This window comes from Rhinolophus ferrumequinum, chromosome 27 (assembly GCF_004115265.2).
Source record: "Rhinolophus ferrumequinum isolate MPI-CBG mRhiFer1 chromosome 27, mRhiFer1_v1.p, whole genome shotgun sequence".
Lineage (NCBI taxonomy): Eukaryota > Metazoa > Chordata > Mammalia > Chiroptera > Rhinolophidae > Rhinolophus > Rhinolophus ferrumequinum.
Genome location: NC_046310.1, coordinates 7,936,191 through 7,955,831, shown reverse-complemented (window position 1 = coordinate 7,955,831; position 19,641 = coordinate 7,936,191). Strand labels below are relative to the sequence as shown.

The window sequence follows — 19,641 nt, the reverse complement described above, 5'->3', positions numbered from 1 at the left end:
GAAACCCAAGAGACTGTTAAGAGATTCATATGAAATGGGGATGGGTGACATTCAGTCATTGGCATTCTGGATCTTGAAAATAGGTGCATTTATGCTTTCCTAAACTACTGTTTGCAGGTCGAAGTCTGCACGACATACGCCTGTGGGAAAAGCAATGGAACCCAATTCACCACCATGGGAGATACTCCAAGTGATATACTAACACCCACGATTCGTGACATCACTTCAAGGTACACATTTTTGTCAGTTAATCTAACATTATAAGCAGTGATGATAAAAATCAAAAATATGATCTGAGCCATGACAATCTCATTTAATAAGTTGCTATAAATACGTGTATAAATCAAAGCTTTGGTATTATTGAACTAGTCTTCACTGGACACACCCGCTAACATTTAGTTTTTGATATCCGTTTCTGTCCAGTTTCGGTTCTGTGTATTTAGTGAGCTCTGAACAAAGGCTGAAAGCATGAAAGTTTCTTTATTTAAATGTACTTCAGTGCATCCTTTTGTGAGACAAAGAATACCATTTTAATTACAACGACTACCTTCTAATTTAATCTCTTTGGAAGAAAATAGATTTACATTTATCATATTGCCCTAAAGCTAGACATAGCTATAAAATAAATAGGGGAGATCATTTTGGATAAGCATTACCAATTTTATCAGCTACTTAACAAAATCCCTTTCGTTTTCTATTTTCTTTTGTTGCTAAGATGCGGCCATAATTTGAAAGTGAGTCTATTTTCAATTCAAAATTAACCATAACAATAATAACAAGAGATGTAACATTATTTCCCAAGCCAAACTGTGATAGTTGTTCATCCCTCTGTATCAAGTTGAGGTTAGAGAAAGAAATATGAGTACTTTTACATCCTATTTTGCCCCAGCAGAATCAATCACCCTTCACATTTCACACACACACACACACACACACACACACACACACACTCAAATTATTATAAAATATTTCAATTCTGAAGGATTCCTTTATGACATATTAAAATTTCTAGTGTTGTTGTTGTTGTTGTTTTTAGTTAAAAAATACATGCTCTGATTTTGGGAACAAGTGATTAAAATAATTGGAAAAAAACAATTATTCTTAGCTATTCCCGGCAGAAATCTTATTTTGTCTTCTTGAGCATATCTTCTATCAAACTCGTGATAGATATCTGTCTATTTTGAGGGCTGTTACTTAAATGATAATCCCCTCAGCAGATTTTCCCCACCTACAGTATCCAGAGGATTGCCTACTATGCAGGAGGAAAATGGTGAATTTAAAGGGGCACCAGAAACCTTTACTTACCCTTTCAGCAAACATATTTGTGGGTATGATAATGTAAGAGGCAGAAGCAGTACAAAGACGTGTAAGATGTGGTTCTAAATTTTCACAGTTCCAGTCCACTCTGGGAGACACAATAGCTAAGCAGATGTTTATAAAACGATGTGGAGAACCTTGCAGTAGAAGTTTATAATATGCAAGAAATGCGTAAAGAGAAAAATATTAAACCCTACCCATAATTATCAGTGAAGACATCACGGAAGGTGTAGTGTATGAGTTCAGTCTTAAAAGAACTCAAGGAAGAATTGTAGTTCAGTGGGTGGATGATGTTACATTTCTTGTCTGTTAGCATCCCCAGGACTCAAACCCTGGTGAATGGCATACGGGAATATAGCTTAGATTGTGTAGCTAAAAATAAAATGTAAGCTTAATTAGAAGTCGTACAAATGCCCATATGTGTCTCTGTCTCGAGGGTATTTTTTTCCCTTTAAGAAGATTCTCGCAGATGATAGCAGAGGAAAACTATTTTGTAGTTGTGGCTTATCCCCAAATATATTAAATTGATGGCCAAAACATTAAAAGGGTATTAAACAACAAGGGCAAGGAAAACGACAGAGCGTGTAACAGAAGAGAGATTTCAACACAATTTTGGAAGCAATATTTGGCAGAGAGACCCAAATGACTGTACAGTTTAGAAATGTACACCCAGAGTGTCGATTGGCAGAGGGAGATAATGGCATAAAACAAACTAATTTGCCCTACAGAGAACCTCAGCATCCGAGCTCTTACAAGCTTCAAGGATTATGAAGAACGGGGAAGACGGGGTAAGGCTGAAAGCTGAAATCATGGGATTAGTGGAAAGTCTGGGAAAAAAAAAAATGATTTAGAACCCTGTAATGAATCAGGGTTCTCCAGAGAAACAGAACCAAAAGTAGAGACTCAGGAAAGCTTGGACCCATCCAAGTCCAGAGGTTTGAGACTCAGAGGAGCCAGTGGTACAAATCGCCGTCCAGGCCTGGAGACTGACGTCTTAGCCCAAGTCACAGGCAGGTAGAGGGAATTCCCCTCCTCTGCCTCTCTATTCAGACCCTCACTGACTGGGTGTTCCCTTTGAGGAGAGACATCTGCTTTACCTAGTCCAATGAGCCAAATGCTAATCCCATTAGAAACAAGCTTGCAGATGCACCCAGATATAGGGTTTACCCAAATGTCTGGGTGCCTTGTGGTACAGTCCAGTTGACACATAAACTCACAGAATTCAAGGTCTCCTACCTATTGCATTATGCATCCAGGTGTCTATTTCTCTTTCTCCATGTGACGTAGTCCACCACCAGGAGATCAGAAGTTTATTCTCTAGGGAAATTGCACAGAGGTACGTAGAAATGAGGGCTGCTAGTCACAGGGGAAAGCTGGGGTGAGAGGCAAAGGAAAAAATTGTGATAAAATGGAAGTTGATAATTGGAATGATGGAAGCCTCAACTTTTCCCCAGCTCTGTTCTGAAAAAAAAAAAAAAAAAAAAAAGCCATAAATGTCCCCAGGCAGGAAAGTGGAGGGAAATGGACATTCTTCTCTGGAAAAGCTTGAATGGCCCCAAATAAAATACCTCTAGAAATATGCGGATGGGGATCCCCTAACAGAAAAGACAGTTTGCCCCCTGGTCACTTAGTGGGGAAGTACAGCAGTCAGCAAGGCTCACTCATATCTAAAGCGTCTTGTCAGCTTCTCAGGTGCATCACTCTGAAAGACTGAAAGGACCAAAATATCAAAGAAGAGAATTCAAAGACACAGAGATAATGCAGAGTAGGGAAAAAAATTTATAACTACCTCAAAGAGATAAAAAGGAATTATCTATGAAACAAACTAACAAATTTACTTTGAAAACATAATTAAACTGGAGGGTCAGGGGAAAACCTGATGGAAATTAAATGTATGAAGCCAAATGGAAACTTTGGAAGAAAATCTAAAGCAAAGTTTCTGAACGTGCAATAACAAAAGCAAAGATGTCAAGAAAAAAAGTAAATATTAAAAAAAAAAAAGAAAAAAACCCAGGAAATCTAGTACGTGAATAATAAAGAGTTGCAGAATGAGAAAGCAGAGGAAAAAGAGGGAGAAAAATCAAGAAGGATGACAAGAAAATATCCCAGAACCAAAGTCACCGATGTCCAGATTAAAAGTCTGCAAATACCAGCATAGTGATGGAAAAAGGAGCCAAAGAAAAAGACGTTGTCAGGAAATTTCAAAATACCAGGTTAAAAAAGCACATCCACGAAGTTTCCAGGAAGAACAGAAGGACCATGTACATGCTGCTTTGGAATCCAAATGGCATTATTGGGCTTCTGAACAATAACATCCATGGTTGGAATACAGTGCCTCAGAATTCTTAATTAAAGAACCTTTTCATCTTATTATTCCATACGCAGTCAAATAGCAATTAAATTTGGCATTAGAATAAGGGCAATTTAAGACATTTGAAGAGAATATGTATGTGTGTGTGTGTGTGTGTGAATATATATATACACACACACATATATATAAAATATGTATATATATATATATTTTTTTTTTCTATTAAAAACTGACTAGATGTTAAGAGAACCGCCTAGTTTTAACAGTGAATTAAACTTCTGAAAAGATCCTGGGTTTCCTGAAGTTGTTTATTTTTTTTTATTCTCTTACATTTTACTTCCACTGCATAGAATAAAATACATTCTGTTTTGCTCCGTATTTCTACGAGCTTTGACACATGCATAGAGTTGTGTAAAGACCAGCACAATCAAGATATGACAGGGTTCCATGAGGTCAAACTATTCCTTCACACTGCACCCTTTATAGCCAACCCGTCCTCCTCCCTCCTCCAAACTGAGCAAACGCTGCTCTCTTCTAGTCTCTCTAATTTGCCTGTTCTGTATTGTCATATAAGTGGAACCATATAATGTGTAGCCATTTAAGTCTGGCTTCTTTCACTTAGCATAATGCATTTAAGATTCGGCCATGTTATTGTACTTTTTGTTAATGAGTAATATTCCAGTGTGTGAATATGCTGCAGTTGGTGTATAACTTGGGCTGTTTTCAGTTCTTGATGACTCTGACTAAAGTTGCTGTAAACATTCACATACAAGAATTAGATCACTTAGCTTTCTCTTCTCTGAGATTCCCCACCCCTCCCCCCAAGTTTTCTAGATCTCTTCAACTTACTTTCCTGGATCTTTAGCTAGTTAGACATAGTTTCTCTTGGAAGTTTAGCCTCCCAAGCTACCTCACGGTTACAGAAATGGAGCTGTTTTGGAGGCAATGAGATGAGAGAAAAATAGAGAAAAAGAAAAAAATGAAACGAAAAAAACAGGGATTTCCCCATGCACATACTTTAGACCACAGGGGCCCCTTTTCCTGCTTCCTCCGGTCAGAAAGATACATTTTTCTTGGGATGTTAGATCCCCGTTTGGTCAGGGATGCCATAGCACAGCTCCCTGGCTGAAATCAGTCTCAAAAGCTGCCCCAGCAGGGGGGTGCGGGGAGTAAATAACACAAGACACGGATTTCCCTCATACCCTCTATCTGGGGAGGCCTTTTTTTATTCTGGCTACAAAGACTGGGTTTCTCTCAGAGCTTTGCTTGCCGGTGGACAGTTCAGACTGCGGCTGCTCCTGAGTTAATGATGAGAGAAAACGGAGGGGGGAACTCATTCATTCCTGATCTGCCTCTACAGTCAGCTTTTCAGAGACCTTGGGTGGTTGCTTTTTGTAATTTGTGCAGACTTTTTGGTGAAATTAGGGGAGAGAAAGTCTCTAACAGGCTTAGTCCACATTGACCAGTATGGAAAGTCCCCTTCCACCATATTTCTCATTATTCCAATGCCTTTGGCAATTTTCTTTCTCCTTCCCTCCCCTTCCTTGTCCCCTCCCCCTTCCTCCTCCCTTCCTCTCTCTCTCTCTCTCTCTCTCTCTCTCTCTCTCTCTCTCTCTCTCTCTCTCTCTCTCTCCTTCTCTCTCTCTCTCTCTCTCTCTCTCTCTCTCTCTCTCATTCTTTCTTGGTCAGAGATCCAGCAAAAACTTGATAGCAATTGTTCACGACCAAAATACTGGCATGCAAAATCTTTCCTTTCTTAAAATGATCCATCGTTACAGAGCGACATTTTCCAAAGGCAAGACTCTAATGAGTGGGTATTGACTGCCAAGCCGTTAATCAAAATTACACCAACACCAAAGCAGTTAGCCTCCTGTGTACATGTTATTGTTTGTATAATCTCATTATACTTCTGGCAATATAGACCTGTTAGTTATGTTTCTATTTTGGGATTTTTTAAAAACAGATTCTTTTATATTAGTAAAATACAAAATCAAATGTGAAATTCTTCCAGAGAAATGTCAGTAAACTGGATTTATTCCAACAGCATTTAAAATAATTTGTTTCTAATGAGAAATATATTTTTTAGATGCGTTGCTTAGTTTTGGTAAAATGCAGTTGTCGGTAAGATGTAACTTTCATATACATTTTTTAAATTATTTTTTCAGCTACAGTTGACATTCAGTATTACTTTCTGTTAGTTTCAGGTGTACCGCATAGTGGTTAGACATTTATATAATTTATGCAGTGATCTCGCCAATAAATCTAGTACCCACCTGGTACTATACATAGTTGTTGCAATATTATTAACTCCATTCCCTATGCTGTACTTTACATCCCCGTGACTATTTTGTACTAACAATCTGTACTTCTTAATCACTTCACATATTTTTAATAACATACAGAGATAGCCGATTGCTCTGTATGATTATATGGATGGCGTACACATTTGTCTTTGGTTTTAGTTTCAGTACAAGCACTTACGCATGTATTTTCTGTTATATGTAAACCAAAAATGCCATGGCTCCAAATAAAGATCAGATGAATCCTTCTAGGGTTAATAACCTGCTTCTCCAAAAACAAACTCTGTTTCCACATTGCATTTTCCATACTTGTCATATTATCATCAGCTGCCTCATATCCCAAAAGAATACTAACTACCGATCGATAGCCTGGACATGTCTGGCCACGGCCTACATGTGCCCTGGGTAGTTCATTTGTTTGGCTTGGTGGATTTGTTGGAGTGGAATTTAATCAATAGCTAATTCATTAATTCTGGTCCTTGAGAATGTAGAGACTGCTCTGGGTGAAGATGGCTGACTGGCCCTGGCTTTGATTGAAATACGACAAACCCTGCAGCTGACTGCTTGACTGGGCTGCCTGTGGAGTTTACTTATTTATTCTCCATAAATGCATAAGCTAAGGGGGGAAAAAAGGGTAAGGGGAGAGATTCTATTCCATTACCGCTAGCTAGTATTCCAGAACGCCTGCTTTGCAGGTATGAGGCCTGAGGGGAAGCAGAGAGAAGGCAAGTTTCTGCCAGCCTTTTATGAGAACCGTGGTGGTTTGTTTCGGTTCCACATCAGTTTGGGGCTGTATTATTGATGAGAACTGCGAGGTATAATTCTTTGTAGCATTCACAAATAATTGTTTAAAAATTTGCCTCAAGCTACTTACTGAACGATATAAATTATATTTTTACACACCAACTTTTCAGAAGCCTTTCTGATAGCAGCACAGGTTGCGTGCGCAAATGAAGGTTAAACCCCTGTCATTTATAAATCCCCCTCGATTTTCCAAGGACTTAGCTTGGGGTTGAATATGGCACAAGAGGTCATGGCTTGTAGAAAAAGAATCTTGACCATTTTGCCTCTCCAAATTTGAGGCAAAACTTGGAAACCTGCATATTTTGTGGCATCTGAGAGCAAGGACTCTTCTCTATACTTGATTTTCCCTCTTTGACTTTTTTCAGAGACTGGCAGCCTGGTATATATGTATATATGTATATGTATATATGTATGTATATGTATATATTCAAACCTCCATTTTTGCTGGATATGGATCATTCCCTCATAAAGTTGGTCATCTCACTCTTCCATATAAGGCTCGGCTGATTCCCACCTTGTGCTTTTCCTTAAGTGGATCTACCTGTCTAGAACTCTTCTCATCTTATCCACCGATTCAAAGCCACAACCTCTTCTGCTATGGTACCCTCATTGCTTAGTCTAGAAGACAGTGATCGTAGCTTATGTGTTTTTATAATATGTGTAGCCTTGGCTACACATCTAAACACTTGATTTTACATTGCTATATTGCGTCCCTATTACTCAAAGACACGGTTTTGTCTTGATTTTTTGTTGTTGTTGTTTGTTTAGTTTTGTTTTTTGCCTACTATGGTAAACATAGGTATGCTAAACATTCTAGTAGATAATTAACTATTCAGTGATGTGACTTGAGAGCAGAGAATTAATATTTTCATCCTACTACATTTATTTAGTCTTATATTAAAAATGGCATGCTCGTTTTTGATAACCACAATCTGGAAGAGTATTAAAGAGCTTGACTATTGCACAAATGATTGACAAAAATGACCAAGTTGAATAGAAAAAAAAAAAGCCAGTATAATCATAATCAAGGAATCTGGGGCTGTTCAGTGTATAATAATCTAGATTGATGTCTTTAGATATATGAAGTTCCCCCCCCTTTGGCCCAAACAACATCATTTTGACCAAATGATGAAATATTAGAATAAAATATTAAAGAATGCCAGTGGGAACCCTCACTCTTCATAAAAGTTCTGTCTGACCTATATCATTTTAATATTCACCTGTAAAAAGGTAGGTGGTAAAGAATGGTTTTCCCATATTCCTTTTTATCTTCAGTGTTATTTTGTACTTCCTGAAGCAATCACTGGAAGGGATGATTATTGTGGTGGTGGCACAGTGTGTATATTAATGGAAGAGTAGGAAGTTTAGTAACAATATGACAGAATTAAGAAGAAATATCTCCAACTAGAATATCTGAACACTCATTGAATCCAGGTACCAAATCGTGTATAGACATGGTGGCTTTTATCAGAAATTTTATTAAGGTAGCTTAAATTTCAGGCCTTAGTGCTTAGAGAGCTAAATTAACTAATTGTTGCTTTATGAACAAATTTGCCCCCAAAAAAGTTTCATTCAAGGATTCAGTCTGTTTCTACATGAGCATACAATCTTTACTAGTTCACACACACACACACAAGTTTCCACTTGTTTCCACAATATTTAATATGTATCCCTATAGTTTAAAAATGCTTCTTCTGTTTTTACTCTTACACATTGAAACAACAAAACCAGTAATCCAGTTAATATTAGGTTGGTGCAAAAGTAATGGCAGTTTAAAAGGTTAAAAATAATTGCAAAAAAACGCCATTACTTTTGCACCAACCTAATAAAAGTGCGTAGTTATCAGAGATGTCTTTCATTTCAAATTGTCAACCAGAAGATTTGTCAATGTTACTCTCATTGGTTCTAATGAGAGATGTAGAGGTGTTCAGTCCATTTTCCTTTGGTCATTCATTCACATTCTTGTGCGTGACTCAGATCCTCAAGCAAAACTATTAGTGCTATCACTAAACGTATAGGTGATCTCAATTCAGCTACGCTATGCAAAAAAGACATATTACAACGACATGGTATTCTACACCTGTTTTCTAGACTTTACTAATTTACCAGCTTTTGTGGGTAAGTCAGATCCTTGAATGTCACTTAAATATGGTCTCTTTTGTGGTTGATTATGCGGTGAATACAAAAGAGGTATCTGCAAAATGTGAAATTAATTTTGAAAGTTGGATAAAGGCCTTAGAATAACAATGGTGGCTCTGCAAGTCACCTGTGAAACTGTTCTCTCGTAGGTGACATTTCCTATCTACAGAGTCTTATTAGCGAATGTGTTATGTTTGTACCCCCAAGAAAATGAAATAATAATTTTCTTTTATTTAAAAGCAGTCTATTAAATGTCAAGGTTATCTTGACTGCTTCTTTTTTAATGTAAATGTTGGACTTAATTGAATTCCTAATACGTGTTGTCACTTGGAATTCTGATAGGGTCCAGTAATTTGGTCCGTAAAGATGTATTTCTCCTTAAGATGAAAGGTATGACAAAAATATTATTTTACACAATGACAGAAGAGTAGTCGTTTTAAGTTATTGTGAAATTTTTATTCTCAGCTCTTTGAAGTATAGGGACTAAACTCACAGGTACTTGCTGTCCTCCAGAATTCCTACTGGAATGTTTTATAAGTAAAGGGACCCTTAACTGTTTGTGATTGGTTACTTGTTATGGTGGGAGATTCTAGAATTATACAAATAGAATTAATTTTGATGTCAGAGTTCTACCCTCTTTCTTTGAAAACAGTAAGAACAAAAATAATTATATTTACCTAGTGTTTTGCAAATAATAGACTTTCCTTGCCGTGCTAAATTGCAAGAATATGTCATGTCCAAATCTCTGGAGCTTTATCATAAAGTTTAACTACTTTCTGTTTATAGAGCTTATTTAAAAAAAAATACTAAAGGTAGTACTGGTGTGTCCCCTAGGATGTATCATTCTGGCAAGTAGACCTACGTACAAAATTAAAGTTCTGTAACATTAACCAGAGAGTAAATCATTGTAATCAAGGTTAACTCCTCTGTGAACAGCTTTATGTTATGATCTCATTTGCTACAGCAAATGAAACATTAATATATCATTGAAAATGTAACAAAGTTTTGGTCAGATGTTATGCCTTTATTGTATATCAACCTCTCTTAAAAATATACTAATATCTAGAACAAGCTTGTGGCTTAATTTTTAAAAATAGAATATCTTCAAGCATGTGAGAATGTAAAACAGGATTTGTGATGGAAATTTCCATTTCTTGTATTTCTGATCATAAACATATTTGACTGTTTTTATCAGTTGATAAAATTGATCAGTTTTATTTATAAATAGATTCATTGACAAATGTTATCAATTGATAAGTTTATCAACTGACAAATATGTTTTTTTTAATGAATTTGGACATTTGTTTTGGCTACAAGTAACAAAACACCCAACAATGGAGGCTTAAGTAGACAGTTCCAGAGAGATTATTGTTCAGCTACACCAAATACCATGAGGGCGTCTCTGTGATTCTTACTGTCTTTCTCAAATGGCTGCAAGATGATTGTTGAATTTCCAGACATCATTTTTAGCAGAAAGAAAGAGAAAGGGAAAAGCGACAGCTGTGTCAAGAACCCCAAAATTTCTTAGGGGCCGTGTAAGAATCCCCCGGCACTCTTCGAGTCGCATCTCTTTGAGTAGCTCTGTGTCTCATCACTAGTCCTAGTTATGGGAAGAAAGGGGAAGGAGAAGGTGATGACAAGTAGGGATTGGGTCTGCCACATTTTCTAATTTCCTACTTACCAAGGTATGTTACTTGTGTCTTCTTTTTATTTAAACCAAAATTTTATGTTGATTTTCCTGATTAGTGACAAATAATATATTAATAGTTTATTCTTTATTCTCTACATTTAAAGCGGGGGACCACTGGGCTCATGTCATGCTTGCTTACTCTCCTTAAAGTTTAAACAGTTTTGATTGATTCTCAAACATGTTATATGGTGGCAGTGTGTTTGAGTATATATATTCTTCTGCTGCAGATTTTTAATTAGGGAGTGCTTTGTAGAAATAGACCTCTTGACCAATCTGGAAGATTAATTCAAAAGTACATGAGGTTGATGAGGGTAAATAGGATCAAATATATGGTGACGGAAGAACTGACTCTGGGTGGTGAGCACACAATGTGATATATAGATGATGTATTACAGAATTGTACACTTGAAGCCTATGTAACTTTACTAACCAATGTCACCACGATAAACTTTAATTTAAAAAAAATTAAAAATAAATAAAACGTCTGATCTTAAAAAAAAAAAAGTACATGACGTTGACGTTGATAGGCAGCAATGTTAAATGTTGTTTTTTTCAGACATGTTAATTATTTTATCTGTTACAGATCCCTTCAAATTGATTGGATGTCTCCAGGGAGACCAAATGGCATCATTCTTGGGTATGATCTCTTGCGTAAAACATGGTATCCATGCCCTGCAACCCAAAAGCTGATGAAGGACCACAGTGGTGAGCTCTGCAAGGCAGTGACGTGTCAAAAACCTGAAATTATCTGTGGACACAGGTGCTATTCCCCTGAAGCCAAGGTAAATCTTTTTAAACTAGTCAGTGAAATATGCTTTTCTCTCTAAACACTCCAGGTGAAATCATTTGCTTCTTAAACCATGATTTATCATGATCAATATTTCCACTAGTCTATCAAGAAGACCCCATGGAAAAGAAAGGATGCTTGTAAAAATTCTATCATCCTCAGGAGCATTTCAGCCGTCTCATTTTTCATCATATTCGTTTATTGAAATGATAAGGAACTTCCTGAATTTGTATTTGATTGAGTGACTTGAATTTTTCTTCCCGGAAAATCCATGCAGCTACAAGTGGGTGTTTGTTTACCTGCCACTGATGAGTCACTGTGAACAGGACCTTTCATGGTTTGTCAGAAATATTTTAAAATTATGGCCATTTGCAGATTAATGTTCATATTAGTTGCAGTTTACGAATCAGATCAATAACACAGCCAGACAGAGGAGTTTGTAAATGGCTTTTATTGACAAACGATGCAGAAAATTCTTGGTTTGAAGGTAGAATTTTATGTAATGAAATAATGTTCCTATTTATCAACAACATCACACATTTAACGATTAAAGCTACTACCAAATTCAAAACAGTGACTGCAGAAAGACATCGTGATTGAGAAAGTGAGTTGTTGCAGTAATATGGGTCAAAACACAAATTATTATGGCTGGCACTGGCTGAGTTGTAGTTATCTTCTAAGAAATGTTACGAAACTCACCGTTATGAACTATCTTTTTTTTTTCGACGCTTAAGCTCCAGAATTGTCATTATGCCTAAGTTTTATGTCATTTTAAGTTATTAAATAATCAGTGTCTAATGAACATACTTTCATAAACGAAATTAAATTTAGGGTTTCTTAGAAGAAAAATGCGGGAATAAATTTGCTTGTTAAAAACTTTCTCTAGGAGAAAGAAAGAAAATTTTGATGTGTTAAATAATGTTTTTATTTAAAGGATTATGGTATTGTCAGTGAAAGAGAATAAATGAAGTCTGAAAATCTCAAAAAAAAAATATTGTTTGTAATTTCTGTCTGGGGTCAAATATGAAGATGTATTTCCTGGGAGAGAGGCTAGAGAAAGGTACAAATGAGACTTACTGCGAGTCTAAGAACCTCTGGGGCTGTAAACAGCAGGGGGGCCTGAAATCCTTAGATGAGTTTCCTGGGATTACAGCCAGGGTTCTCAGATCAGTGGGCACCAGACCTGGACAGCTTGTTAAAACCAACTGCAGATCCCACCCCTGAGGCTTTGATTCAGTAAGTCTGTGGTGGGGTGTAAGAACATGCATTTCTAACAGGTTCCTGGGTGATGCATCTGCCTCTGGCCCAGGGACCAAACTTTGAGAATCACTAGATCACAGAATTACTTTTGGAAACAATAGAGCAAGGTACTGGCAGCCTACTTGAATATTAGCTATACACTTACTAGCTCACGGTATTGCCCTGTCCATGTATGTTTTCTAATACAACTAACTTGGAGAGTGAATCAGAAGATTAAGAAATACTCCGTTTATGGGGAGACCTTCCAAGAGAGATAACTGCTTGAAAATGTCTAAACCAAAATGGGTTAGAAGAGAGGCACACATTTCATGTAACTGAAGGAGCCTGAGAATGGCATTGACAATGAAAGGATGGAAGTGAACCAGTCCTAATGGCTCATCACTAAATAAACATTCAAATGCAAAGGCCAAAGGAGGATGATAACTGTTAGAGAAGCTTACTGAAGGAAAAGGCTGGATGCACTAAACTATCCAGAAACACACAATACGTGAATAGGATAATAATAAATGCTTTACGGCCATACAACAAAGGGCGAGGTTTAGGTCACTGTTATAAAACAAGAGAAAGGTTGTCTTTACCATGGAAGCAAATATGACCAGCATTCCTGAATCCCAAATAAACACCTAGGGAAGGTTTTTTTGCTTAATTCTTCACAGTAGAGCATAATTTCAAACATTACTTTTCACATAGACTATGACATTAAAGGGAGGCATCACCCAATTTATCCTTGGGACCGGACTAATTTTGATTCCTCATTGATAATAACTAAACACCACAAGGAATTCATTACAGTTGGTTTAACAGGGGTGCCTAAGGAACCACTGGGTTAGACTTTGAATTGAAGAGCCCCGTTTCTTTGCTCCTTGGTAACTAGTGAAAAAATGGATGAAGTACTAAGCTAGTGGCCCTTTCGAAGACTTAGAGATTCTACATTCTCCTGTTCTTGTCTTGAGCTTGATTCAAAACGGTGGTGCAGGATGGAAGTAGCAATGAGCAAAAAGGAGACAGAGAAACCCCCCTTAAGTAGTGGTTGAGTTTGCCTGCCAAAGGAAGCATCTATCTAATTCATGTAACATGGGAGTACATGTTCTGAGGCTACGTTACAGCAACTGCTCTGTGTTTCACTTGTTCTATATACAGAGTGTCAGTCTCTCAGACCTCAAGTGAGCATGCAAATAATTATTTGATTGTTCAAGCACATGATTTCTTCCACAACTCCCGGAGAAAACACACATTGTTCAAAGGGCTTTTCAAAATTAATTTCCATATAAATTTCCTTATTTTAATGTGGTGAGATTATATATTATTTTATATATGTATATACCGGGCATGCCAAAAAAATGTAGACGCATGACTTGTATTCATCTTTTGTTATCAGTATAATTGAGTATTACGATTTTAATACAGTTTTTTCCTTTCTTAAATTGTGTATACATTTTATTTTTTTGGCACCCTCTGTATATGTATGTATACTCATGTGTGTATTGTATCTGTCCATATATATATATGTGTATATATATATAATATGTTTTTTATAATAGATATACATATATATACATATATGTGTATATATATATATATATATGTATATATATGTATATATATGTATATATGTAGGACTCTGTTAAGATTGCCATGTCTGAAGATTGGGTTTGTAAATAAGTGATTATATAAATTATAAGAAAAATGCGATTTATTTTTTGAGAAATCAAAGACAAGTTTCCACAGATGTGCTGTCTCCAAATTAAACAACCATTAAAGTAGAAACTTTACTGGTTTTGAGGGAATTGTTCATTTATAATTCTAAATCATCTTTACATCGGAAGCATTGACATTCAAAAGTCAGTTTGTATTTATAGAATATTATAATAGAGCACAAAATGTGGTTGAAAGCTAAAAAGGTGCATTGTATCAAATAGCATTTATAGAATTTGAGTGATGCTTAGAAAATGTATTTTTTAAACGTTTGAATTTTTTATCAGAAATATGCTGCGTTTGGCCTCATGTCGAAACCCTATTAGAAAACACTTATTATTGCATGCGGTACGGTGGTATAACACTCTCAATTACACTAATCTTTCTTTAAACCTGATTCCCTACTTTCAGGTTTGTTGTAATGGAGTTCTCTACAACCCCCAACCTGGACATCAGTGTTGTGAGGAGAAGTATATCCCGTATGTTTTGAATTCGACTGAAGTTTGTTGTGGAGGCCAAATACGAGAGGCGTTGCCAGGTTACCAGTGCTGCTCTGGGTATTACATTAGACTTCTGCCAGGTAAAGTTCCTTTCCAAGTGTACTCGGTAATCTTGGGAACCAGCAAAAGCAAACTCATGTCAGAGAACTATTTCAAGCACCTTCCCAACAAAAATTGAACACCCAACGGAGTCAATGACCGGCTTTAAATAGCATTTCTCCTTTCTTGCTGAAATATAAGCAAGATTAAGTTCAAATTATCGAGAGACTACAAGGGGCTCCAGTATATCTACTCCATAAGGAAATACTTGCAGATCTGGATAACTGGATAACTCTCTTTATTTTGTGACTTCATTTTATTCCCTTGTGCTGTAAGCTCTGTGAATTTCTCGGTGTTCTGCTCCAGAAGCTTTTCGCCATTTCCCTCCTCCATGTCTACTCTGAATGATGCCTGCATTGTTCCTGGATGGTGTCGAGCGGGGAATCCCACTTATCTGAGACTGCTCACTGTCATGTGCTCTAACTGCTCTAGGTGGGGCACGGGGAGAAGGAATGCAGCAAAGAGTACAGACACGGATCTTTTCCTCTTCACCTTTTCCTTTTCTTCTGTTTATCAGCCGACTGGATTTTCCAAATGTCAACTATACAGAACAACGTCCAGTGCATATAATTGAGCATAAAAATAATAACCATTGCCATGTATGAAACAAGTTTATGGCACACTCTGTATTAAGGGCTTAACATATGATAGTTTCTATTATTTTTCACAGCTGTAGGAGGTTAGTATTTTAAGTTTCCAAATAAGGAAAGAGGCTCAAGGAGGATCAGTAACATACCCACGTGAACACCAGATGGATAGTGGAAGAGCTAAAATGCAAACCTCAGTGTGTCTCCAAAATCCATGCTCTTTTGACGACTCGACTTACTCTTATATAACCAAAATATGTTAATATGTGTTAACATATTTTTTTTTTTACTAGTCCAGACTTCTAAAAATCTTATTACTGCTACTGTCAGTTACTTTTTATCCTGAGAAAGCCATTGGGAATACAGATTGTTTTTCCTCCCACTTAATTTCAATGCCTATGTCTTCTTCAAAAGCACAGAGAATGGATATGAGAGAAAGAAAAGATAGCTAAGGGTTTGGATGCCAGCACAAAGCTGAATGGTTTGAGATATCTACTTTAACATAAAACGTATGCCAAACATGTAGTTAATTCAGGTGTTGTTCAGTGTTCCTTTTGTTTGGTATAAATAGATGCAGCCAAGGTGTGTGAAAAGAGAAATTGTCTCACCCATTATTACTTGGCAAAGTGCTGGAACAAAAAAAGGGAAGGTGAATACTATAATAGCTATAACTTAAATACTATGTAAGTTTATTCGCGGCATATACCTTCTATTCTTCATAATTGTCCCTTAAAGTTAATAGAAAAATCTGTCTTTATAACAGTACTGTTATTTCTGCTTCTCACACAGAAATACTTTCATAATTAAATAATATAATCAACGACATTTTCCAAGTATGAAAACAGTGGTGATGGAAATAGGATTTTGTAGAAACGTGTTAGTTTCTGTATACTACAGATCACAGTGTTAGAAACTAATCAAACACTGTCAAATGGTTGAGTCTTTCAAAATAATTTACACTGTAGGAGTTTTCAACTATATTTTATATCTTGCCTCCCCTGCAAAAAATTATAAATTAAAAATTTTAAAAAAACCCTGAAAATTGTAATTACATAGATGAGATGGAAATTTGCTATCGTCTCATTCTTTTAATTCTTCAGACCAAAAGACCATACTGGGCTTTTCTCTAAGTTTAGCTTAAAACTAAGTAATAGTGTTTTCATTTCTAAGTCACATTAAAATTTTTGATAAGTTATGGTTTACAATTAACTCTTCAAACTCTGGAAAATACAGTCTATCCTTTAAAATTGTTGAAAAACCCTTGGTTGCTTCTGTCATGGCTGTTAACATTTAGGATTGCCTGTCACGTTTCCCAGTCTTAACTAAGCGTCAGATTTTGAACTGAGAAAACCATCCATTTTGTTCTATTCCCAAGTAAGATTTAACGTTTTATCCTAAAAAGTGAAATAAGCCAGGGAAGCCCAAAGGTTGTTTATTGATATTACACAGAACTTTTGAATAAGTACTTAAAAAAAAAAAAGTTTTGAAAACCTCCCTGTTCTTACATTGGCACGGGCTCATGCAGACTTCAAGCATTTTGATATTTACCAAACTGTTGAGCATGGCCCCTGTTCAGATTCCTTGTAAGTAGTTCATTTTTCACAGTATTAGAATGCCTACTTTTGTATCAAGGGAAAAAGAAAATGTAGTCTCATGCGATAATCAAAGAAAGCGTTTTGCTCCAATCATTAATCTAGTGTACCTAAATGAAGAGATTATATCTTGACTTCTCTCCTCAGACAAGGCTCTTGTTAACTAGTTTAACACTGCTTACATCGAGAAAGAAAGCACACTGACCCCAAATCATCTTGTATTGAAATGTAATTAAAATCTAATCAGCAGTCTGCCAATTCAAGGTTGAGACCGGCATAGGCATTTTGATGTTTGTAGATATTAGTTAATAATATTTGCTTTATTTTTTTCTCACAACTTTCTTCCATAGCACCCAATAACAACATCAGAAGAAAATGCTCATCACCCTCCCCCTTTTTTATAAATATGCTAATGACCTCAAGCTCAATGTTAATTCAGGTCATTCTTTGATAAGGAAAACAGTTAACAATGGAGACTGCATGGTAGCTTTTAGACAGAAAACATTGTCAAGCCTTTCTTGAAATAGATTCATTTTGAAAGGTTAATGAGAAGGTGACTGATCCTTGTATCTTATATCTAATAGCCCTTTTTTGAGGGGGGAAAAATCAGTTTTACTTCTCATTGATACAATCCATATCTCTTTTTTCTGAAGTCTTTTCTGTCAATAACGGATTGAGATTCTGAGGGATTCAGGCAAATAGGGCTAAATTGTATAAACCAATTAATATTTGTTATACTCAAAAGTGGCTTTTAAAAAAAAAATAGTGGTTTTCCCCAATATAGCTGTGTGCCCTGTTTTCTCTGAGCTCACTATTGTGGTAAGCGATGCTTAATTGATTGACACTGCCCCTACACCGTGTGACACATTATGTAAAAGAAAAGTTGTCCACAGGGGCACTGTGTTCTCTAGCTATAAAAATTTAAGAAATGCGGCAACTACATTTCAGACCAAAGAGGAGAATCCCTTTACCCAGAGGAATGTAACAGATACAGTAATTTGACAGTTCACAGTAAACTCATTTCTCCTTCATTGGCCTCTAGTAGAATCATCATGAAAAATTTACTAAGTTCCCTTCTACTTATAGATGCTACGTGGTAGGATCCTTTCAAAGACTATCAACTAAGCCCACTGTCCCCTGCATTCTAGGGATTCATACTATCTTGAGAGAAAAACTAAGGACGCCTTGGCCCAGTCCTGGGTATTTTATTTTATCTATACAAAATCCTGTACACAAATGTCGATAGCAGCTCTATTTGTAATTGCCAAAAAACAGAAACAGCTCAAGTGTCCCTCGGCGGATAAATGGACCACCTGTCAAACACGTACACAAAGGAATATCACCCAGCAATCAAAAGGAACAAACAATTGAGACGTACCTAGAAGACAAGATGCTGAGTGAGAGAAGCCAATCTCATCAAGTGATGCACTGTGAAATTCCACTGATCTGACATACATGAAAAGACAAGCGGTAGTGATGGAGAACGGAGCAGTGATTGCTGGGGCAATGGGTAGGAGGAGAATGTGACCATAAAGGGACAGCGTGAAGGAGTTTTGGGGGCAATGAAATTCTTTTGTATCCCGATGGTAGTCCTGTGTTAAAATTCGTGGAAGGCACTAAGCATTCAAAATAGGTCAATTTCACTGGATATTGTTTACAATAAATTTTACACAAAAGAGTATGCCTTAGAATTCTATTTCCATTTTACAAACATGAAAAGTGAGACATAGGAACATGGCTGAGTCAGCCAGTTAGTCAAGATTGGAATTTTCATGATGAGATAATTAGATTGAGCCCGTAGAGGATATTATGTTACATAATAATGTGACGCCTTCATATATGTAGCAATATGTTTTTTTTCTTGTATATTGGTAGAATATGTTTTCTTCTAAGAATTATCATTTTGGCTTCTATATTTAGGTCTGGGATTTATTTTGAGTGATTTTTTTATATACTATAAGGTAAGGATTTGGCTTTATTCATTTGGACATCCCATTTTCTCAACACTACTTGTTGAAAAGAAGTCCCTTTCCCATTGAATGGTCTTGGCATCCTTGTAGAAAATTATTTGATTATATATGTGAAGTTTTATTTCTGGGCTCTGTCTTCTATTACATTGGTCTGTCTGTCTTTGTACTAGGATTGCCCTGTTTTGAATTCTGTAGCTTTGTAATAAGGTTGAAATCAAAAAGTATGAGACCTCCAACTTGGTTTTTTTTCCCCCTAAAATCATTTGGGCTATTTGGGGTCCCTTAAGATTCCATTTAAATTTTTGACTGGATTTTTCTATTTCTGCAAAAAGTATTGTTGGGATTTTGATAGGGATTGCATTGAATCTGTAGACCATTTTGGTTAACATCGACATCTTAACATTCATAAGTCATCTATCTACTCCTTGAAGACAGGATGCCCTGTCTCTTTGTGTCCTTAATTTCTTTCAGCAACATTTTAGTTTTCAGTGTACAATTTTTTCACCTCCTTGGTTCAGTTATTTCTTAAGTTTATTTTTATACTCTTGTAGATGGAATTGTCTTTTTAATTTCCTATAGAAACTAACAGA

General features: G+C 36.4%; 1 protein-coding gene across 1 annotated transcript in view; it reads left to right on the top strand.

Moving 5' to 3' along the window:
* USH2A (usherin) overlaps positions 1 to 19,641 on the top strand; it is a 559,517-nt gene that overhangs the window by 407,066 nt on the left and 132,810 nt on the right. Inside the window, exons 46-48 of the mRNA XM_033099662.1 lie at positions 118 to 230; positions 11,145 to 11,343; positions 14,715 to 14,883. Coding sequence (XP_032955553.1) covers positions 118 to 230; positions 11,145 to 11,343; positions 14,715 to 14,883 — 481 coding nt within the window. The remainder of the gene's footprint in view (positions 1 to 117; positions 231 to 11,144; positions 11,344 to 14,714; positions 14,884 to 19,641) is intronic.